This window comes from Astyanax mexicanus, chromosome 11, assembly GCF_023375975.1.
Source record: "Astyanax mexicanus isolate ESR-SI-001 chromosome 11, AstMex3_surface, whole genome shotgun sequence".
NCBI classification, from domain to species: domain Eukaryota; kingdom Metazoa; phylum Chordata; class Actinopteri; order Characiformes; family Acestrorhamphidae; genus Astyanax; species Astyanax mexicanus.
This window is the reverse complement of record NC_064418.1, coordinates 30,629,768-30,655,000: the sequence shown is the minus strand read 5'-3', so window position 1 is coordinate 30,655,000 and position 25,233 is coordinate 30,629,768. Positions and strand designations below refer to the sequence as shown.

The window sequence follows — 25,233 nt, the reverse complement described above, 5'->3', positions numbered from 1 at the left end:
TAAAAATGCTAATGAGTCTCACACTGTGTCTGTGTATGTGCTGGAGTGATCTAGTGGGAGGTAGAGGCCTACACTTACAGTTATCATAGAAATCTCCCCGCCCCCCAACCAAGACACCAACAGACAAATACACACTCTCACACTTGTACTCTCATCTCAAAAACAGGGCTTATTTTTAGAGGAGATGTAGACTAATGCCACAAAAAACCTAATGGCAATCACATGGCCCTTTATTTTACTAGTCTAAAGATTAAAGTAATGTGAATCTGCATTAAAAAAAAATACTAATTTATTCAAACTTATTAGGAGCTAATATTTCATTCTATGTGGCTGGGTAAAACTGGGTAAAAACTGATGGTTATAGGTCCTGTTGTTGCCTATATAGGACGCTGAATAAAAAAGTTTGATCCCAAGCATTAAACCTAATACAGTACCAGTCAAAAACAGTACCAGTCAAAAACAGTTTTCTACATTGTAAATTCATACTGAAGTTATTCAGAAAATGATGGAACAAATAAGAAATCATGTAGTAACTTAAAAGTGTTAAACAACCCAGAATACTAGCCGTTTCTGAGGCTGGTAACTCTGATAAACTTATCCTGTACAACAGAGGACACTTATGGTCTTTCTTTCCTGGGGGGGTCCTGATGAGAGCCCATTTCATCACAACATTTTTGATGGTTTTTGCAACTGCACTTCACAGTTAGGATTAAGAGGATTTCAAAAAGGATACTTTTAAAGTTCGTGAACTTTTTCAGATTGACTGACATATATATCTTATATCTTGAAGCCTTTTTTCTTTATTTAATTTATTTAGTAAAGTAATTCTTGCCATTAGAAGATTGCTCAAATACAGTGGCTTGTGAACGTATTCATACCTCTTGAACTTTTCCACATGTAGTCATCTTACAACAAAAACTTTTAAGTGATTTTAAGTGATAGACAACACACAAAGTGTAACTTAGTGACGTCTGAAGGCAGTTGATTGCACTGGGTTTTATGTGTTGGTTTATCACTTTTATATACATTTAAATTTGGGGTTGTAAGTGACAATGACCAACTCTACCTCATCACAAATTTACAACTTTGATGCTCTCAAACACATTAAGAGGAGCAAGAAATTAAAATAATCAAGTTTGACAAGTTCAGCACAGCTGATAACTGAAAGCTAATCATTCTAGGTGACTCTGCTTCATAAAGCTCACTGAGAAAATCCAGCCAAGAGTCTGCAAAGCTGTCAACTAAGCAGGATATTCCTGTTTTAAGAATCTTGAATATACAACAAATTCTGGTTTGTTTAACACTTTTTAAATAAATAATTCCATATGTTTTTTCTTCATAGTTTGAACAACTTTAGTATTAATGAAAAGCCACGGACAGTTCTGGTGGAAACAGAAGAGTTGAGGTGCACACTGAATTCTGCCGTGATTTGTGCAGCCGTGGTTTTATGTTTTTTGGATACAATTCGGATTAGCACCCGAACATTCCTTTCAGAAAGCTTCCTCATACATCCACAGTTAATCCTGTTGGATGTGGTTTGTTCTTCTTGGTGGTATGCTGACATTACACTGGATACTGTGGCTCTTGATACATCACAAAGAATTTCTGTCTTGATCACAGATGTACCAGCAAGACGTGCACCAACAATTTGTCCTCTTTTGAACTCTGGTGTGTCACCCATAATGTTGTGTGCATTGCAGTATATTGAGCAAAACTGTGCTCTTACCCTGCTAATTGAACCTTCACACTCTGCTCTTACTGGTGCAATATGCAATTAATGACAATTGGCCACCAGGCTGGTCCAATTTAGCCATGCAACCTCCCACGCTAAAATGACAGGTGTTTCAGTTTCACTGTCCAACCCCTGTAGGTCCAAGGCTTATGTCCACTACAAGTGGATAAAATTAATTGCCAGCTCTCAGAAGGATATACTGTAGCTTAAACTTAATCTTAAACTTGAGAGAGATAAATTTGGGAGAGAGAGTATGTCCGAAAGATAGAGAGAGAATCAGAACAAATGAGAGAATGTGAAAGAGAGAGTTAGAAAGAGTGAGACTGAGTGCAAGAGCAAGAGAGAGAGAGAGAGAGAGAGAGAGTGACAGAGTAAGAACGAGGGAAGAGGAGGTAGCCCCTTGTGCCAAAAAGGGGGCGAGCAGCACTTGAAGAGAGGGCGAGCAGAACAATGGCATCTCTCCTCCCTCTCCCTCCCTCACTCTCTTTCTCCCTCTATCTCTCCTGCCTCCCCCTGGTACACTGCTACCACCCTCTCCCTCCCTCCTTCGCCCCTCACGTCCTCAAAGGAGGAGAGGAGAGAGGGAGGGGGCGCCCCGAGAAGGTTAATATGCCTGCTTTGATCTCTGCCAGGCCACAGTGAGTAAGAATTCATTTACATTTCAGATGAAAAGGTTGACAGTATAAAAAGGCATCTTGTTTCTGGTATGTGAGAGGGCTGTAATAGGCCGGGAATTTGAGAGAGGAAGTGGCAAGGAAACAGAAGGGGGATAAACCCCCACCTCCTCCACCACTAACCCTCCCTACCCCCTCCTCCTCCTCCTCCTCCTTCTATCCTCCTCCTCCTCTCCTCTCTTCTCTTCCACTGCCTGCACTGGGAAAGAGATGAAAGGAAAGAAAGGATCTCAATATGCACTATTCTACTGAAACATGGGGACCAAATGCTGCGGCCCAAACTTTCAAACTTTTCCCTCCCCGCGAATTATTAATTCATCAGCTCCGTTTTATGGGCTTATTTGTCGGAAAATAAAAACACCATTGCTGAAAGAATCTCGAGGAATATCCGGAGGGGAACTTGGATCATCCATTCACAGTCCTTTTAGGAAAAAGCCAATGAGCTGCTGCTGTGAGCTCTGTGCTGGAGGAGTGGACACTCAGGGGGAGGACAGTACCTGACTGTATCCGCACTGCTGCCTTGTCCCGCTCCCGTTTAACCTGCTTCAGGTTCTGTCGGGCAGTGTAACCCCTCCAGGCTACAGAAAAAAGATAGAAAATGTACTAATTTGAATCTTTTTGTGATAATATTTAATAGGACTTATGTTATTATTGGCTTTATTACTGTTGTTTTGTATTTAACTGTACTTGACACTAGTCATATCTGAGACAATAATACCAATAAAGCATCTTTAAAAAATATATTAATAAATATTATGAAGTGGCTGGTAAAGAAAGATACAGCTTAAAAGTTCCAAAGAATGCATTTATTCAGTATTCCAAATTCAAGGATTCTAAGAGACTTTACGGTGATTCACAGAAATTGTGTTTTAAAGGTGCAGTTTCCCCAAAAAAGAGCAATTATTATGTATAAATAGAATAAAATAATATAAAATAAAATATAAAAAAAAAAAAATCAGACAAGTAGAAAAGTTATTTATGAACAATTTCTGAGCCTGTGACTTTGGCTAGGGTAAAAACATGCTCATGTATGTCTTCACCAGGCCCATTTACACTGAAAAACAGTATTTTTTAAAAAGGAACCGTGGACTATACTTTGAGCATCTTATTAAATTTTAAAGAGTTATTTTTGCCTTTAAAAAACAGCAAACAACAATTTTAGCCATATTCTGCCAATCACGATCATTACCACCCACTTTGCTGTCCACTGTGGGTAGTAATGCCTTTTTTATGACGTATGAAATGTCCTATCCACTCATTCCCAGGAAGCCCCCCTGAGGCAACATTTTATGATCAATTTACATACGGCTATCCCATGACTTTCGGCATGTCCGTATACAACTCTATTTTAAAAGAACTCGTCCTTTTTGCCTTCGAATAAAAAAAAATTTTTTACTTGGAATGCTTTGTAGATACATGCATATTTTATACACATATATAATTAAATCTGACTGTTAGGTAACAGTTTTGGGGGTTTGGAACTGGCTTATTTTCCAGCTCTGTTTTTCTGGTTTTGTTGGATTTTCTTTTGAAAAAAGGAAACAACAGTGTTTAAGGTAAACAGAACTTCATTTCTATGTACTGAACTTACATAGGGCATGAAAGTTATAAAAGATTGCTGATAGCCCTGTTTCCCTGTATTGGAAGAAATTTGGGGTAGCTGTGGTGCTTCTGAGCAGGGCACCTGATTCCCAACTGTTTCCTGTGTGCTGTAATGGCTACCTGCTGCTCTGAGTGCGATCACACTGTCCCTAGTGTGTGTATATAAGTGTGTGTTTAGTCCCACAGAGTAAACACAAGATTAAATGACACTTTCGGCCTGACAGGTTCATTGCTGGTTAAGGGGTTACATTTTGTTTAGAGGCGTTTTCAATTTTTTTGGTACTTTTATGAAACTTTTCTAACAAACATACAGCTAAACAAGTCGTACCTGACTGGATGATAATCGCTCCATTATTGCGCTTCTCCTTCTCTCTGCGGTATCTCCTCGCCCCCAGCCAGCCTTTAGTGTAGGCCTGCAACACCACCACTCGAGCCATTACCTCTCTCAACAACAGATTCAGCTGCTCCACGTGGTAGTACTTCAGAAACACCTGTCTCGCACACACAACACACACACACACACACACACCACGGATGCACATAAAACACACATGGGTGTGCAAACAGACGGTACCTTCACTCACCTCACAGAAACACACAATGATTGCAATCAAGGGGTTTATAGGGGAATAGCACTCTTTGAACTTCTTATTTCTTTTTTTTTTTCAAAGCTGCAGATGCCAACCATCTGGTCAATTAGACTCATAGATAACAACCTCTCTCTGCTTAGGGATTTTACTCTTCAGAGAAAGAGGAAAAGAGAGAAAGAGAGAGAGAGAGAGCAAGGGGGGTGAGAGAAAATGAAAGACAGTGAGAATGAATGACTGAGTGGGGGAATCAAAGAGTGGGGTTTGTTTTGTATGCAATGGATGGGGTGGGAAAAAACACTCCAGCGGGGTGTGGAACAGGTATTTCATCACTCTACTGCCTGTCTGAAGTAGTACAAGGTGTACAAGGTGTGTAGCGGACTGTACCTTGGTCTTGCCCAGAACCCAGTTGTCCAGTTTGGCTCTTTTCAGGATAGCCACTGTGTTTTCTTTACTGCTCTCTGGCATCTGATGGGCACGGAAAGCCAGGTAATAGTACCTGAGCAGAGGAGGAATCGGTTTAGAAAACACAGCAGACTCTGAAAACATAGAGAAAGTGACAACATTATTGATGACATAGATCTTAAGCTGCTGTAACTCTGTTTAATGTTTGATTCTTAGTCTTAGAAGGGACACAAACCTAACCTAACAAAAACATAAACTGTGTGTAAATCTATTAAAAATGTAGAATAACTTATTTGAGTTTCATGCAGTCTTTACAAAAGAGATTTAATGGCTTTATAAATGATGACAATGTTAACGTTAATGTTGTATCACTATCATTCAATGTTCCAAGGAACTGAATAGGGTCATTATTAAATTAAAACCTAAAATGAGTGGCAAACTTGTTTGATTTTTGGGGTGGATTCTTCGCAATTTCATTACTGCCAAATCCCACCCTCGCTTGGACTGTCCCTAGTGTCCCTAGCACATGATCGCTACGAGCTGCCCACCAACTGTTACTAATGCTGAACACTGGACAGCTGAACACACTTGAAGGAGAACACTAATTCTCCAGTAATGTTAAAAGCCTACAAATGGATTCCAATGCACAGCTGGGCAGCGCTTAGACAGTTGTGCCACTGGCCTGGGAACACTTTCACCTGAACAGCATGGCAGCTCGACTCATCTTCAATCTTCCAACTCATTTGCTGCGTTCCCGTCACTGGCCTTGTGTTGTTGCTCGCATTAGATTCATCAGATTCCCTGAACCTGGCCTACAAAGCCAGGTCAAAAGCCAGATCTTTACCAAGAGCTTTTAGAGCTTTCAGTACAGCTTGGTTCAACCCACCATCCTTCAAGACCAATCTAAAAACAAACAACCTGACTCTTCTCTGTGCTAGAACCAAGGTGGTGGAACAGTGGAGTCACTCGCAATCATCAAACGCCAACTGAAGACTCATCTATTCAAAACATTTAGAACATTCTAAACATGATCATGCTCTTTGTATCTCTTGATCCTAGTCTCTACAAACTAGCTATGAATATTTTAAAGTATCCCAGGTGTACATATGACACTGTGGACCAAGGAATGTTAAATGCCTGCATAAGATAACAAGATAACTCTTCACAATTTATACAAGGCATTCTCAAACGTCATGATTAATCTACAGGGGTTGGACAATGAAACTGAAACCTGTCATTTTAGTGTGGGAGGTTTCATGGCTAAATTAAGAGCAGCCTGTGGTCAATCTTCATTAATTGCACATTATTGCACCAGTAAGAGCAGAGTGTGAAGGTTCAATTAGCAGGGTAAGAGCACAGTTTTGCTCAAAATATTGCAATGCACACAACATTATGGGTGACAAATTGTTGGTGCACGTCTTGCTGGCGCATCTGTGACCAAGACAGCAAGTCTTTGTGATGTATCATGAACCACAGTATCCAGGGTAATGTCATCATACCACAAAGAAGGACCAACCACATCCAACAGGATTAACTGTGGACGCAAGAGGAAGCTGTCTGAAAGGGATGTTCGGGTGCTAACCCGGATTGTATCCAAAACAAATAAAACCACGGCTGCCCAAATTACGGCAGAATTCAATGTGCACCTCAACTCTCCTGCTTCCACCAGAACTGTTCATCAGAACAATCAATTATTGTGGTCTAAATCCAGGTGTTTCAGTTTCACTGTCCAACCCCTGTACATACTGCTGTCACAGTTGACATATTTGGGTATGGCCACAGAAAATAAAATCGCATAACAAAACAACAACAACAAAAAAAATAATAATAAAAGGTTTGACATCCTTGGTTCATCATATCCATTTAATGAGACATTTCAAATGTAGATTAAAGATTGGATCAGAGTTAATTAATCTTAGAAGGTGGCTTCACCAAAGCTTTAAAACTTCATTGGTCAAAAGACATTGGACAGACCTCTGTCGGTTGCACAAGGTGCCCCACACTCATTTTCTGGGAAGCACTACTACCAGCAGCAGCAGCAGCAGCAGCAGCAGCAGGACCTAAGGGTCTTTGTTCATAAACATCAAGGCTCATGAAGGGCCCAGTTGATCCTGGGTGTTCACTCGCATTGCGGAGGAAGATAACAACTATTGTGTTTCCAGGAGGAAAAAGTCTCTTTGATTCACCACTACCCACTGCCTTTCATATTAATTCTTGTTGATACCTGTTATCTCTTTGATGAGGAACACAAAGAGGACTCCTCCACGGCTTCAAGGAGATATGGCTTTGATAAGGTCATTCAAATGTAAACTATTTTATAGCGGTGGAGTATTTCAGAGCTCTTCATCCGCAGCCTTGTTTCAGCCACTAGCAACTGCTAAACTCACTAAATATGGATTCAACGGTCACAAAGCACGGAGGTCCACGACAGCCGGAGCCAGTCCAGGGAAAAACGGGAAAAAAAAAAAAAGATAATCAGGACAGTTCTCTGATCTAAAAGATGACAAGAATAAGTGGCAGGAGTGCCTGGAGTTTGTTGTGTCCCTTTTGGAGGAGACTGAGATGCTTATGTAAAAGAGATGACCTACATGTCATTTTTTCTTACTTTGGGCTCAGAGACAAAGAAAGGGGGAGGGAGAGAATGAGAAAGAGAGAGAGCTTTTTCAAATGAAGCATGTATCTAAGTAAGCCTCCAAAAAGTCGTTTATTTTCCATGAATCCCCCTTTCACCAAAAATTTGGTCCACCCCATCAAAGTAGCCCTGCTCTGTTAATTAAAGGAACAGAATCTATATTTCCATTCTCAGGAGGTTAACATTCAATTATCGATGAAATAATCCGCTTTCGTTACTAAAACTCAATTAAATCAGCCTACAGCACAACCCCTCTTTCTCTCGCACCAGCCTTCACAGAAGACAAAACTGAAAAGAGTGAAAAAAAATCTCTCAATATTTCAGGAAATAAGAAGAGGTACCGTATTTGTACAGTTTTTAAGCGTCTCTCAGGAGCAGCAGAGCTAACGGGCTGAGGGTCTCAGTGGTGGTCACAAGCTCCAGCTAATTATGTCTCACTTTATATTCCACCACACCAGTTTCACAGCTTTCTAGAAATAGGGTCATTTTCACAGCATAATTGATCAAATGTGGAGTTCTTAGGCAGAGTCTGAGTCTCAGTGCATGTTTGTATTAATGTAACAAGTCACCTCGTTTCAGAATAAAGCTGCAGTCAAACTGCACATTTTGAAGTTTTCTGGGGCTGGACTTTTAGCTCGGTCACTAAAAAGTCTTTAATTCTGGTGCCGTCAGCATGCTAATGTTTGCCAACTTTCAAACTACATAAATAAATTAATAAATAAATAGATAAATAACACAAAGTAACTATTTATACCCCATAACGTGACGCTGGATAGAGGACAGTGCTGCACTCCCAGTTTCAACAAAAAAGTGGTTGAATTTATGTGTGGAGCAGCACTTGCCTTGGGTGATACTTAGCATGTAGCAGGCTGGATAACGCAGTCTCAGTAAAAACACTCCTAGTTGTGAATCTAGTTATACTATGCTATTACACTCATTGCAGTTCAAAAGCATAGTGTAAAACTACTATGTATAACAGCTGTGGTTAGCAGAAACCAGGGGGATATAAGTTACTTAAGTGTTGAGGAGCTAAGCTAGTGATTAGCATGCTGGTTAACTTATGATAACAATAAATAACAAAAGTGAGCAAAATTATGCCAGATACAGTAACTACATATAACTACTGGACTGTGGAGCACCATTACTTTCAAAGATCTCATTCCATAATTTTTTCATTCATTGTAAAATGTCTAGTTGTGAATGAATGAATAAATGTGTCTAGTATGAATGCCATGTGAGCTGGATTTTGTGGGACAAAAAATGCTTCCGATGATCTGGTATAATGCTGCTTTAGTCCGATTGACGAGTGGGGGTTGAATGTCATGAAGCATGAATATTCATAGATGCAAACATGTCGCCTCTGATTGGTTAACAGCACTGCGACACCAGCGAGACGGAAAACAGTTAGAAACGTTTTCAAATAAAGAGATTTTTTACACTAATAACAGTCTTTGCAATGTCATATGTTACCTTACAACACATGTAATGCCCTGCTAGTTGCAGTTCAGCTACTGACCGCGCCTTAGAGTCTTTGTAAAACATGAAATCCACCGGAGATCCTATGTAAACCTATGTAAACACACAGAGGTGGGTAGTTCTGGTCCATAAAGTAAAAATCCCCCCCAGGGTTGGCTGAGCAGCAGGGCCGGCCATGCAGTCTTACAAAGAACAAGTGTGATTAATTAGTGACTGACACCACTAGTTTTAAGCCAACAAATTTAGGTACCACTTTTTGTCTGTAATAACTGTATAGTTACACAATGCATGCAACAACAGTGTAACTACAGGTAATGTATTTGATGTAAGAGATTATTATTGCTTATATAAACATCTGTACTCAATTGAATTCAGTATAACTACTGAGATATGCTAACGTTGATAATTTACCTAAGCTGTGCAGCTCTGAATCAGTATGTAGTTACATTCTTATTATTGCATGACTGTTAATGTGTAATTACTAAATACTAACACAATACCAAATGTGAATGAAGCTGCATTAAAGTAAGGTAAAAGCGCATTTGTTTTTGTCTAGTTCCCCCACGGCTGTCAGACACAAAAGTCTGGAAAAGGCCAATAAATTACTACATGTTCTTATTTACATCCTGCCATGAATCCTTTCCTCTGCGCCCCGACCTCATTCGCTAACTACGCTCCTCTGAATCGTGTCATCCTTCTCTCAGGGAGTAGTGCTTTCCTGTTAATAACTACACATTAGTGAATCTGTCCCACTTATTCTCCCTAATTAACAAGCCGTGTTTTGTGTGATGTGGCTTGTTCTACAAGCGCTCCTGAGTGACAGCTACAGCAGCAGTGTAGCTGTGTGAGTGTTTCCTCAGTCGGGCGCTGTTCTCCTACCTGTTAACAAACTCGCCGAAGGTGATGCGGTGGGAGAAGCCCTGCCGCCGGATGTTGACTGTCTCCAGGATGCCGGTGTAGCGGAGCTGCTGCAGCACGCGCTCCGTGTGGAAGAGCAGAGCCTGACGGTCATCGTTGGGTTTAATGCAGCGAACGAAGTGAGGAGTGCCCACCACCATCTTAGACAGCAGGTCCATCAGAGAGTACTGGCATATACACACAGAGACAGAGCACAGACTTCAGTCAGAACTTTATACAGATACAGACACTCTATTTAACCGTGAGAAGGTAAGGTTTATTATTCAGTCATTAACCTGAAGACTTAGCACTTAGGTTTAATACTCTTAAGATTCTTTGGATAGTTCTATACATTGTCCCGTATTTCTCCCTTAAATATTTATATAAGTTTATCGGGAATGGTGCCATGAGAGAACAAGTTGTGCTTTCTTAAAGAATGTCCAATAAAAAGAGTGTTTGTAAAAGCACCATCCACTATAATAATATAAGGCACATATAAAATTATTTAATTTTCAAAATAAATCATCAGTGCACCTTTTAATTCACTCTGCTAAAGTACAGAATTATGCAGGTGTTTTAATTTATTTCTCCAGCACTGGAGCTAAAGTAGCATTAGCAGCTATCCGTGCTAGCCCTTTTGTTGTTCAGAGGGGAGTATATCTTACTGTAGCCTCATTTCACATCCAGCGCTTTTTTATTACAGTTTTGTTTACTTAGCTTAGCTTTACTTAACTTTTAAGTTAGCTACCCCCACCATCAAACAGCGGTGAGACCTGCTGAATTAGAAATTTCTTATAGTGTCCCTTAAAATGCACCTTATAATCCATAGCGCCTTATGTATGAAAATAGACCAGAAAATAGACGTTCATTAAGAGTGCGTCCAATCCAGTGCGCCTTATAATATGGTCATGTAATTAAAAAAAATAATTACTTATTTTTAATTAAAAATAATATGGTGTGCATGTCAAAACTGTACAAAGAGTACAAAGTACAATACAGTTACAACCCCACGCAAAAAAGTAGTGCTAAAATTGAAACACCAGTGTAACAGTACGTTTCAGTAATGTGAAGCACCAAACTGTGTTAGAAAACACTTACACGAAAGTAGGATGCTACAGTTTGTCTTCTCATATTGGTGGTCTCTTCTGGATGTCTCATCATCTCCATAGTGTCCACCTGAAACATCACACACTTTATTTATTTATTTTTGTTTCAATTTAATTTTCAATCGAACTTCAATTTTCAATTTAATTTACCTTAAAAACATTAATAACTTATTACTGATAACTAATCAGTCAATAGCTTGCTAGTTTAGTTTGTACTAGAGCTGCAGACCAATATAATACATATACCACAAAAGACATTTGTCACATATTGACACAAACAATAAATTGAAAGTTGTCTCTCCTGAGAAATTTGTTTTCACATTTTTTGATCAGTGTCAGCTGGTTGTAGTACCGTGGTCAGCATCGTTTGGTCTTGTTACAGCATATAATAAATATGTCAGCAAGTATCAGTTGCAAAATGTTTCTAAAAAAGCAATTATCGCCCAAAAGCGATATACTTCTGATATTATTGTGCATCAGTAGCATTATTGTAGATTCAGTCTGAAAATAAAAAAGTAAAATTCAGTTAACTAAGCATGTTTGACTTTTGAATACATAAAAAAAAAACGGGAGAGGTGAAAAGTATATATTTTTTGTGACCCATCTCTTTAACGACTGGACTTAAGGTTATATACTGGTAAGGTTATATATGAGCAAAACGGAAATGTGTGTATAAAGAAACCTAATAATATATATATATATATATATATATATATATATATATATATATATATATATATATATATATATATGTTTTTTTTTATTTGGGATTTATCCAACACTGCCCAATTATAAAATAATCTGTACTATGGCAGAAGTCTCTGTGCACTATATAGTAAATAGGGACACAACAGAAAAGCTATCACACAGATGGCAACATTTCTAAAGAGATGATATTATATTCATGCATTCACAAACCACAAAACTCTAATATTGATGTTCAATTATGTCTACTGTATATGGGTGTGTTTAACACATGGCTAAATCTCAGCCCCCTCTGGAATTGTAAACGCACTATAGCAGAATGATATTGTCCCATTAAAACTGGATTATGGAAGTGAATGATTTCATTGTCTGTGCTTTTGCAAGAAAATAAACACTTAAAAGCAACATCACGCAGGATTGTGAGAGTGTTTTAGTGTTGCATTAATACTTCTGGGTCGTTTCAGTAATGAACCTCGTCACTGCAAATGAACTGCTGCTCTTCTCGGTGCTGTTTTAACAAGGGCACAATATGATCTCCTTAACAGCCATCTCCGTTCCTGGACTCATCAAATTTAACGACGTGATAAATATTTTATTGCGAGGTCTATACAGCAAAGTGCATGTCTTAATACTTCATTTCTTCTGCAGGGGAAGAAAGGTATTCCCAGAACTTATTACGCTGGCCTTACAGTCTGTAATTGGAGGCTTTGACAGCTGGCCCTGTCCGACGTGTTTCTCAGAGAAACTGGGAAATATTCATATTCATTTTTGACTGTTTTAACAAGACCTCAGTCTACATCTGTCCCACTTCTGGTCTGGCTTGTAACTTTTTCTAAAGGTTTTCATCTTCCTCTGAGCTGTTACTACAATATTTATTGAAGTAAAAATGGACAAGTTCTCATAAATGATGGTGGATCTGCAAATGTATCCCTCTCTGTCATTAATGTAGCCCCAGAGTGAACTTCAATACTGCAGATATGAGCATACACATACAGATTAAAAGTTTGATGCGTTTTTCTATTTTGAAGAAATCAAAATACCAACTGTATGATTTGAGAACCATCTACACTCTATGAACAAGCATACTGGCACACATCGTAATCAAGAAATTCAGGTATTATGAAGCAACTGAAGAATGAAATCAAGTATCTAGTCAACTAAAGAAAACAAAAAAAAAAACATTGAAATACACATTTTTTCCCAACATTAGCAGAAAATTATGCACCTATTCTAACTGTACAACTTCTACAAACAACAGCAGCTAGTTTAACACAATATGGCTGAAATCTTTTGTGAAACAATGCACATAGATATCAGAGAGAACAAGAGCTCTGATTGGTTCAACATTCTTACCTTTAGTAGGTATTTAGGAGACTGAGAGCAGAGAGGTTCATTAGGAAACACAGAGGTAGAGATAACAGAGACAGGTCAGCAGATAAGAGTTAGCTTTATCACAGTATTCAGTCAGTAAGGGGTTGAGACGGTGAGGTTTAACATGGCAGGAAGGTACAGTATAAGTTGAGAAACAAATCACTTAGTCTTAGAAGATATAGAATCAGTAAGAAGTACTGAGTAACACCTCATTTTGATGGTTTCATTAATTGAAATATGTACAGTACCAGTCAAAATTTGGACACACCTTCTTAATGTTTTTATTTATTCATTTTTTTCCTGCATTGTAAATTAATGCTAAAGTCATCCATACTATGAAGAAACAAATACGGAAAGTAGTAACTTTTCATATTTAGAGACTCTTTTCTTATTCTGAGGCTGGTAACTGATTAACTGATCCTGTGCAACAGAGGAACCTCTTGATGGTCTTTCGACTACACTTTACTTTTAAAATTCTTGATTTTTTTTTGGATTGACTGACTCATTTCTGAAGTTTTTTTTCTTTACTTAGTTAACGGTAAGTAGTTCTTGCCATAATATGGGTTAGAATATTACTCAAATAGGGCTATTCACTGTATACCAACTCTACCTCTTAACAACTTCACAACTGATGCTCTCCAACACAATAAGAGGGCAAGAAATTCAACTGATTAAATATTGACAAGTTTAGCACAGCTGTTAACTGAAAGCCATTCCAGGTCAAAAAGCTGACTGAAAAAAAAAAAAAAATACAACAAAACATATCAAAATAAAACATATTCTGGTGTGTTTAACACTTTTTTTGTTCACTACATAATTCCATGCTTCAATGTTTTTTTTGATGACTTTAGTATTAATCTCAAATGCAGAAAAAAATAAATAATAAAAAAACAAGCTATGCAGATGGGACCATTAAAACAAAGTGTGACCCAGTGAGGAAAAAATACAGATGGCTGATGTAAATAAGAAGAGATAAAAGGAAAGGAATAAGAACATCAAGAAAAAATTAAGGATTATGGATCACTTTCACTAGAGAAACACTGCTAAAGAATGCACCTGATATAAACACGATCAATCATATAATTTAGGCAAGTCATTTGGCACGGATTTGAGCACCTACCTTACTGCGTCCGGCGCTGAGTTGAGGTGGTAGAGATCGGGAAGCTGCCGTGACTCTGGCTCTGGAAGTGGCCAAGTTACCTGGTAAAACACACCAGTTTTTAATTTAAATCTAAAGTTATTTCTATTTCAGTAAACTATAAAACTATATATTTTCCTAATTTTATCGAGTTTACATTCTTGCACATCAGTAGGTCAATAATGTAAATATGGTGATAGGCCTAGCTTCTGCCCTTATGACAACTTAAAGGCCCAAGCCATAGATTTACATATTGTAAAAATCAGAGGTGGAAAGTAATGAATTACATTTACTCAAACTACTGTAATTGTAATTTTTACATTGGACAACTCCCCATTACTGAGTACATAATTAAATGCTGGGGGAAAAAAAAAATTGTCTGAATTAAAGTTTTGTTCTCCATGGCATGAAGGATAATATGAATGCCTGATGAACTGGATGTATTTGTTAACTAGAGAACATGAGGAATTGTGATAAACTGATAAACAGCTGCTTAAATACTGTAATGTCTCTAATGGCTTCAATAATAACACAATGTACACTGATATTAAACTTGTTAACTTGTGCAATAAACATTTACAATTCAAGTATTTTAGGTTCATTTATAGTGTTAGTGGAACTATTTAAAACCTTTAGTTTTTAAAGGAAGCCGTGTTAAAGTTGTTGGCATATCTCTTTTTAAAGTCTATTTTTTTATTCTTTAGCTGTTTTTCTGCTAATAAAGTCAGATTTCTTTATATTGTTTATATTGTGTAATGTGTTTATGGGACAAAGTAAACCCAATAGTAATCAAAGCCTTAATTTAAAGCCTTAATGTTTGATATTATAAGTACTCCTAACAATACAGTAAGTGACAACCATATATTAAGGCCCAGTCATGAAATAAATAAATAAATAAATAAATAAATAAATAAATAAGTACAGTGAAATACCGCAAAACCGTCAGAATCTTGCAAAACACTGTGATATACATTTTTGGTCATACCGCCAGACACTATTTGTGAAAATACAAAAAAATGCCTTTTTTAATGCAGTGGAACCTCTACACCACCCTCCATACTCAAGTGCTCATTAGTGTGAAAAGCTATAGTTCACAGTTCTTTGTGAAAGTGATCCAACTACGACACTCTTGGTCAAACCTAGATAACATTAGACAACATTAATATATACGTGTGTTGGTCTATAAAACTTGAGATGCGTTTTTTTGACCGCAACATCTGGCTCAGCTGTGTGAAACGGCTCTGACAGTGTTGTAAATAGGCTTGTAAAGCCGCATCTGAGCATTTTTCATCTCAATCAAAGTCACTTACTATCTATTTAAACATAAAAAACAACTTAAAATGCTGAATAAATACATTCTATGCTATGCTTAATGTGAATGGATACGAATCCCTTAAGCTGTACAGCAGAACAAACAAAAACAAGCCTGCCGTGTTGACTTTTTGACCTGCTGGAATACAAGCAAGGCTGAGCAGACACAGCCAAGCATCTTCTTTTCCTTTCTCTCTCTCTCTCTCTCTCTCTCTCTCTCTCTCTCTCTCACACTCACACACACACACACACAGTACAGCGCACTGTTCTACGGGAGACGGAGTCCCACTGTAGCATATGCAGTGCAGTCTGAGCGTTTCAAAAGTTTCAGCACAAGATGTCCAAATGTTTTCTCTGGCTGTGTCTTCAGAGGCTAAACTCTGATTAATGGCACTGAAAGCAGCCTTTGAAGCAGGATTGGTGACATCAAAGTGCTAATCCATGGGTGGCAGGAGTTTTATAATGAGTGGGAAGCATTTTAACACATTTCAAAGGCTCCGCTGCATGAATAAACAATGGCAGCACAGATGTGCCACACACCTTTAGAAAAATACCCACCACAGAAATGGAAAGCAGCACTAAACCCAAGCAGTGGTGAGTGTGTGCATGTGTGTGTGCATGTGTGTTTGTGTGTGTGTGCGTGTCTGAGTGCAGTGTGGAGGAATCTGGGGCAGCAAAACTTCGGGGCTTCCTTTAGTTCAGCTTTAGATGATGTTGGTTTATGAAAGGTCACAGATTTAGAAGCACAGAAAACAAGACCACAACCGATTAATCAACACAGGTGAACGTTAAGCTTCTCTGTCTTTCTTAATACTCAGCTCTCTCTGCTTCTTCCTAGTGGGATCTTACTGTTCCATTGATCTTTTTCTACAGGTTCTCTACAGACTTTTAAAGGGATTTTGTTAAGGCGTGAAATGTATGCATCTCATAGCTTACCCTTGGTCATAAGGGATGTGTATGGGTACTCCAGTACTTGATAAAACGTATACAGGTATTTGCTATATTCTATCTAGGCCCAGCCTGAGCCGAGATTGTGCATGTTCTGCCCGAGCCTGACTCGACCCGACCCACCCCATAAACTGTCATTATGAGCCCGAACCTGATTTAAACCCAACATTTTTTTAGTTAGTAGAGCATTAAAACTGAGCTTTTTAAAAATATTTTTGGGCTTTTTGAATGAGCGAAATCTGTTCAGAATGATGTTAATTAACATTGCAATACTAAAGAAGCGTAGACCTATTATTTAAGAAAAATGTTTATTAAGAACAGCTTCACACAGCGCTGCAAGTCAAATGCTAACAGGTGGAGGAGCTCACGTGTGCGTGAGCCCCAGAGCTGCGTGATTATACCATTCTAACTTGTGCAACTTTTGTTTTTAAAAGAAAACGGTACCACTTTAAAATAAGACTACCTTTATAAAGGGTTTATAAATGGTTTAGAATTAGTTTATTAATGGTTACTTATAAGGTTGTAAATGCCTTAAAAACAGTAATAATCAGTTATAACACATACGTAGAAAGAGCAACAATATAGATGGCTGTGGGTTCACTATTTGGCAAATAGTGATCATTAATGATTTTTAAGGCATTTACAACCTAATTAGTAACCATTAATAAACTAATTGTAAACCATTTATAAACCCTTTATAAAGGTAGTCTTATTTTAAAGTGGTACCAAAAAAACTGTTTGATTTGTTACTTTTGATTATCACACCATGGCTTTATATAAAATAAAAACAGCATGAAAAAACAGATGCCTACATCACAGACTATTTTCTTAAACTCGCCTCAACCCAGACAGAGAAAAGTGGTGGGAAATCTTGGCTCAAGGCGGCCTGAGTTCAAGTCGAGCCTCGAGTCAAGCGTTGGGTCGGGTTTGGGCAGAGAATCTAAGCTCTAATTCTATCTAAAGAAAATAGTGAAAAAATACATACTGTATCATCCTTTGTCTTACTGTAGATATTTATGGAAGGTGTAAAAGAACAGGCCTCCGGTAGAAAGCTAACCAGAAAACTAACCATTTAACCCTCTTCAGAGTACTCAGCTTAGTACAGTGAGTACTGGATACAGCAGTGAGAGTACTCCAAAATGTAAAGTACATTTTTACAATGTGAGACATATTACATGGAATATTAAAAAAGCTCTACATTTGCCTGAAAAGAATAATGTGGCACCCAGCAACACAAACTATTTGAACGATAATCTACTGTAGTTCTTGTCATATTATCTTTGTGATAAAGATGGTTATCTAGCCCTGCACCATTTAGTGTTTTCTCCCTTCTAACATACAGTATTAGTTATGCATTGCATAGTAAACATTATGCATGACATCAGTGTAACAGCAAGATAAAGCTTCATTTATTCTCATGATGTTCCAGAATGAAATCTGTTTTTGTAGGCCTCAAACATGCAGTGTGGGCTGTTTCATTGGGATGTAAGACATGTTAGTACTGAAAGAAATGTGTTATACTGAAATATGCAGGTGTTAAAGTATTATCCTCAGAGCAAGCCAGAGGAATAATTATATACTCAATCAGAGAACAGGCTAAAGCATATGTATAATTGCATTTGCAGAGGAGCAGAGAAGGTGATTGAGGCTAATTTGTCCTGGATCAATTGATGGGTAACATATCTAACTATAGTTCAGGAATCCTGCACTGCTGGCCAATAGGCTTAGTGGCAAGAGCCAATGGTATGTGTGTCCAATCTCACTCTCTCTTATCTGACCCATAATCTGATGTAACACCCACCATAACATGTGACACACTCTGGAAAATCTCAAATAACCTTTAATTTATGATTTTTGCTGACTACATTATTTGTAGGGTCATATCAAGTATTTGGCAACCAAATGTATTTATTTAAAAATGTAAAAAAATAAAAATAAACACTGGATTGATTTTTAAAACCACAATAGAGATTTTAATGATTAGTTTACATGTACAGTAGAGCTGGGGGAAATAATGATATTTTATCATATCATAATACGTTTTTTTTAATTGTATCAACAATATACATGAATGAGCACATAAATGATTCAACTGGACATTTCATTACAGAGAGTGTAAAATTCCTGCATAATTGGATGAAACATTTATTCAAAATGTATTTTTTAAAACTAATCTCAAATATCAATAAGTGAATTCAAATCGTGCTAACTGAAATTAAGAAATATATTGTGATATCAGTTTTGGTCATATCGTCCAGCCCTTATACAAAGTCAGGGGTTCATTTTTTTTTGTGTTTATACCCACTGAATAGCAGTTCTTACTCAGTGTTGTAGATTCTACTGTTCTGGTTGTATAAAAAGTAAACTTTACATTTAATCTATTTTTCTTTATACATATTTTTTCAATACTATGATATTGTATGATTTTCCTACAATTAGATTTTGTTAAACAACTGTAATATATTGTCTTGCATACGGTATCATAATATATTGTACTTTATTGTATTGTAACCCCTATATTGTGATAAGTACATGTTCATGCTTTTGCATAGCTGTACTGTTTGGCTAAATAAGTGAAAGGATAGAATAATTCATACCACAATGGGACAGTTTATATAATGATGTTATTATAATGCAAATATCTTTGCACGAGAATGGATACTTTTTTTTTTAGGCTCATTTTTTAAGTCATGTTGTGCTTTGCTTATTAATCCAATGATGAAAAACGTGACAAAATATATTACTCAACTTCTGACCAAATGGCTCATTCTGTTAAGTTTTCAGATTTTTTTTTTGTTTTTTTTGTGTCACGCCTACTACTGACTCTGTAGTTCAAAACACTAACTCTTTCGTTCCCGTCTATGGACAAACCCTGGTCTGGAACTACAATCCCCAGCATGCCTGTGCCAGTGTCAACCAATCCTGTGTCACTTTCACGATTGTCATATCCGGAATTCTAATTGTGTTAAGGTGTTTGTAATTTTCTCATGTATATAAACCCATCTGTTAGTCATGTATTTTGCAAATGTATTTTCCCTTTTTTCTCGCGGTATACTGAGCATTTTCTTTCTGTCTATATTTTTTGAGTTTGCCAGCCTTTCTACTCTGTTTGTATCTGTGATTTTCTGGTTGGTTAAACGCTGCTTTTGGGTTATGGTTTTGTTTTTGGTTTGTGATTCTGCTCTGATGTTTCGGCTCATTGACTCACGATTGTGATTTGACTACGCTCTTTGTTTACGTGCCCTGTAATAAAGCCTTGTTTGTCTGCAGCGTTACATTTTGGTTATTTCGGTGCATCCTTATTACATTTAATAAACTCAATAACTTTACTAAAAGGAAATCCTAATCAACGAATCATGACAGCTCCAACCCAGAGTAATTCATCACTTTTCTACACAGACTTTAAATTCAGGGAGAATAGTGGGCGAGGCCACTGTAACATTTTCCCTCCCTCTTTCTCTTCCTCTCTTTCTCTTCTTCTTAGAAAAACAGTGAGTGAGGAACGTTAGCTGGTGAGGAGGCAGGTGGAGGAGAACATGTAGGTCAGCACTTTGTGCTTCTCATTCTCACCCCAGGGAGACAGTAATGAGTCTCAGGTAGTGTTAATGCTGACCAAGGCTCTGTTTATACAGCACTGTCTGAGCTGTTCTTTTCCTCATGTTTTCATTAGTGTTTTCTTTATAACAGTTTCTATATACCACCCTGAGCACTGCTCATAAGCCCACACCTGTATATGATGTATAAGTTATGCGGTGTTATCTTGTGAGTGAGTGCTCAAGGCAAGGCATTGTGAACTGTCTGGGTTTGAGCGAGACATGATGAGAAACTGTATCCATCTGCCACTCACAATGTTGTGTGAGCATTTACAGTATGTGTAAATGTGGGAATATACAGCTTTGGAAAAAAATAAGAGACCACTTAAAAATGATGAGTTTCTTTGATTTTACCAAATGAAAAACCTCTGGAAAATAATCAAGAGGAAGATGGATGATCACAAGCCATCAAACCAAACTGAACTGCTTGAAATTTTGCACCAGGAGTGGCATACAGTTATCCAAAAGCAGTGTGTAAGACTGGTGGAGAAAACTGTATTTAAAAACCAGGGTTATTCCACCAAATATTGATTTCCTAATCTTAAAACTCGTAAATTGTATGAATATGAACTTGTTTTCTTTGCATTATTTGAAGACTGAAAGCTCTGCTTTTTTTCATTTCTCATTTTCTGCAAATTATTGCTCTAAATTACAATATTTTTATCTGAAAGATATAGTTTATAGAATAAAACAACAATGTTAATTTTACTCAAACACATACCTATAAATAGCAAAATCAGAGAAACTGAGAAATAATGCAGAAAAAAGTCATGGGACAAGATCTAGTATTGTGACCCATGTTAATGTATAATCTGCAAGCTATTTCCTTCAGAAACAGATGTGAAAGACAGTGTTGTGGTCAGCAGATTTCTGGAACTAGGCTAAGAAGTACAGACATGTGCATGTGCGCTTTCCCCCATTGGGTCAGTCTGTCTTTTAAGGCGCAGGCCTGTGAAAAGAGATGACACCCATCATCTCTGCTTCACGTGTGCTGCTTCTGGCAAAAGCTGCCAACACATACACACACACACAGTGAGAAAGAGAGAAACAGAGAAAGAAAAAAGTCTTTCCCTGGCATCTGTGCATTCACTTTGAAAATTAAGCCCAGCAAGAATCCTATAGGAAAAAAAAGCTCAAGCTGGCACTTGTATTGGGTTTCTATTGACAAGAATAGTCAATGTGCCCTGGATTAAAAAGCAATCCCTGCTTCAATATGACACCTCTCCACTCTCTTTCATCAGAGGCTGTGCGAGCCTTGTACTTCAGAAGCCCAGGATCGAGCTGTCGACATGGGGGACAATCAAAGTTGTCAGACAGCAGCCTTTACAAGCCGACTTCTGCTGAGGAGAGCTGCTAGATATCACTCTTTTCTCTCTCTCTCTCGCTCTCTTCTCACTGCAGCATGCTTTCTCTCATACTTTCACTCATGCTCTCCATCACTCCAGAGCCCCAGTCTCCAACCCCCCCCCCCAATCACCCCCTCCTCGTTTTTAAATAAATATGATCTATTCTTGAAACTCAACTCAGCAACCAGGCAAATGAGATTGTTCCACCGCCTCCCTCTCTCCCCCCATCCCCGTCGCCTAGCGTCGGTGCCCCAGTGCGCTCAGACTAGTCCAGAGGCAGTTTGAACATGGTGCTTTTCTGTCAGGGAGGATCCATCAGTGGAGCGCACGCTGTAATGGGCTTTGGGTGCCTGACACAGCCTCGCTTTATCAGGAGATGTTCTGGCAGCCGACGAAAGTGTGACTGCTTCTCCGCATCGCAGCAGAAAAGCGCCGAAAAGATTCTGCCGACCTGGTAGGAACACGAGATTGAGGCTAAACGTGTACTTAGTGTCACACGGTTGCGGTTTTATCTCGACCGTCTAAGCACAGGTGGACATCTGTAATCATTAGGGCCTAAATATATAATTCAGCAGCTATCTCTATCTCTAGGTAGGACTGCTGGCCTAGGCTTGGATTTTGGAGATTTCCCACTACAAAAAAAAGACACCAAGTGAGAGGATTCAGATTCAGACTTGTGTCAGGTTTGTGAATATGTGTCACAGAAGTAAAAAGTATAAAGCCACCGCTAAAAGAAGATGTATTAAAAATGATCTGACCAACATTAGATCAAAACTGCAGGCAGAAGAACCAGCAACAAATACAAAAGTGCCACAAAGTGTCACATACTCTAAGAACATCCTGATTTATTATATACTAGAATTGAAACAGTAATTATTTTTTTGAACAACATATTGTCTGAGATATAGCAGTGATAAATAACATTACAGTCAAATTAAGACTTTTATTTTATTTTATTTCACTGGTATATTGATAATAACGATAGTATAATACTGCAATTAAAGCCCCTTAAAAAGCAATGGCTGTTTATTTAATAATAGTCTGGAAAAGGTATGTTTTTGGTATGTTTTCTGTCCAATGCCTGTCAAAAGTTTGCAGCATTCTTTTAATAAATGCTGTTTTTTCTTATTTGTCTCAAATATGATTCTCATATAACAAAAACGCAAACAAACATAATTGGTAAAAATGAGGTCAGCAAGAAAAATATTTTAGTTATGTTAATATAGTGCAAGTTAAGTTACTATCATAATTACTGGGAAAGGCCCATTAGATAATCACATATATAAAAATAGGGGGCATCATGCACCCCACATAAACAAATTGTAGAAGAAGGGAAAAAGTTGTATCCATTTATCATGAAATTCTACTACAGTATAAATAGAAACAACAAAATACACAAATCAATCAAAAAAGTGGATCAAATAATCAGAAATGTCCAAATGAATAATCACATCAAGGTCACACATATTTATAGGATGATGATAAAGACAGAACTTATATCTCAATATATTTCTCCATTTCTGACGATACAATATAAATCCGATATCGATATGAACAATAAAATAAACAGATGCGTGAACCTAGAAAACTCCAAAAATAAATAAATAAATAAAAAATTGGCCATTTATGTGATGCACTCTCTGCTATAAATGTCATTGAGTGACTGGTGCTGTGAATAATTAATTTCTAAACGGAAATGTTTAAAATCATATCATCATTAATGAAACACTTTCCGTTGCAATATACACTGATATTTAATTATTTTCCAACACTACCTGTCACACCATGACCCTGACAGGTGAAAGAGGTCCATTTGAAAAAACAGTGATTTCTGATTTATCTGGTTTTGTAAGCTAACTTTGTTTTATTACTGCATTTATTTTTATTTTCTCAGGAAAAAAATAATATATAAAGCTGATTATTATTCCTCATGCACTATTAAAGTTACTTATTGGTCTTGAACAAATGTTGCAGTTAATGTATTTATGTAGTTTTTAAAGGTATGTAAGTTCCTCCCACCCTTGCACACTGTAAAGGTCTTATAAATTAAGCATACTTAAAAAAATCTAAAAATAATAAATTGCCCCCCTAACATAGATGCACAACTATGTTAATAATAAAAAATAGTTTTTATATCCAAAATGGCAAATTTATACAAGAAGGTTCTTTTTATGGAAGTCCATGTCAAAAGATATTATATATATATTCCGACCATTGTATAAAAATATTAAAATGACAAAATAAAAAAAACAATCAGAGAGCCAAGGTTTTCTATTAACTATGGCAATATGTTGTGTTAAAATTATCAAATAATTCAAATCAAAACTATAACAACTGTACAAAAGGTGTTATAAGACATCTTTATAACTCTATTGAACTTTACACAACACTGCTCATTGCCTATAGATATCCACAAATCACAATATCCTTCTAAACAAACGAAACGTTCTAACACACATATACTGCAGTACTTATTTAATGCTAAGCCACACAGAAAGTGTTTCTAAGAAACATATACATTCAGCACAACTGCAGGCCTGGAGAGCAGGCCCCACAGAGCCTTTTAGATCAGAGCCAACCCAAACACACTGATCCGCCTGATCCACGGATGTACTTTTTAGGGGAATTTGTCCATGCAAATATAACCCATTTCCTCTGACAAAGCTGTGCCACATGGCCAGCCTGCAGACCTCTAAACCCAAAGATGGCCGCTGAATGATAAAATGAGTGATATGTCTAAATTCAACTGGTACAAAAAAGCACATAAAAGTTATAAATGGAAGAAATAAAAATTCTATTCCTAAAAATCAAAGTGCTTTTAATGATAATTTACATGAGGCTACAGAAGAAGCACTTTTGGCTCCAAAAAGATCCATGATTGCAAAATACATGTTTGTGTTTGAAGATTTTTTTTACATTAATAAAGATTCCTGTGACCTGTAACATGTTATTAATACATTTATATATAGAAAAGAGAAATCGGGTGTTAAATGGACTTGGGTTGTAGTGAAACAAGATAATGGGTATGAACTTTTGTCAAATAGCCCACCCCCATTTACCCCAGCATTCTAAAATACAGAAATTAGGATTTAACTGACTTTTTTGAAATTCAACTGGTACTTAAACGTAGTTCACCAATAAAAATCCCCCTTATGTTGAAAATTCTATTAATAAATGTGTTTAGAACGAAAAATGAATCATACTAATTGTGTGGCCTAACTGTATTTTTAATAAAATACTTAATTTCACTGACATACAGTATGTACAGTATAACATTAACATAACAATATCTCTTATATCCATATACCTGTATGACAGAAACTACCATTCTAATCAAAATATCACACAGAATCAGTCCTGATACACTGTGAACAGCCCCTGTTGCTGCACCACAGTCATCAAGGCTGCCCCCTAGTGGTGTAACGCCCCTCCCCCAGGTGCCTGTGAGCACTGCACATCAAAACACAGCCAGGGACAAATAGATTTTTATCAGATGCTGCAGATAGCTGCAATTTCACAGATAACAGGGAAATCTACAAAATGGAGTTAAAAACATATGCAAATTAAATCTTCCTCATATTTCAGCCTGAAGATCAAAATTTCCATCATGCTAGTATTTAGAACTTGAAAGGAAGTAGCTGCTTCCGCTGGTTTATCTTAGGATGAAACGTCAGACAGCTGTGATGAGCAGAAATGAGCAGAAGAGTGGA

General features: G+C 37.4%; 1 protein-coding gene across 1 annotated transcript in view; it reads right to left on the bottom strand.

Moving 5' to 3' along the window:
* Positions 1–25,233, bottom strand: part of myo3b (myosin IIIB) — a 95,849-nt gene that overhangs the window by 51,613 nt on the left and 19,003 nt on the right. Inside the window, exons 14-20 of the mRNA XM_049485214.1 lie at positions 14,308–14,387; positions 13,170–13,190; positions 11,104–11,181; positions 9,988–10,193; positions 4,983–5,094; positions 4,337–4,499; positions 2,904–2,984 (exon numbers count right to left, since the gene is read on the bottom strand). Of these exons, the coding sequence (XP_049341171.1) occupies positions 2,904–2,984; positions 4,337–4,499; positions 4,983–5,094; positions 9,988–10,193; positions 11,104–11,181; positions 13,170–13,190; positions 14,308–14,387 (741 nt within the window). The remainder of the gene's footprint in view (positions 1–2,903; positions 2,985–4,336; positions 4,500–4,982; positions 5,095–9,987; positions 10,194–11,103; positions 11,182–13,169; positions 13,191–14,307; positions 14,388–25,233) is intronic.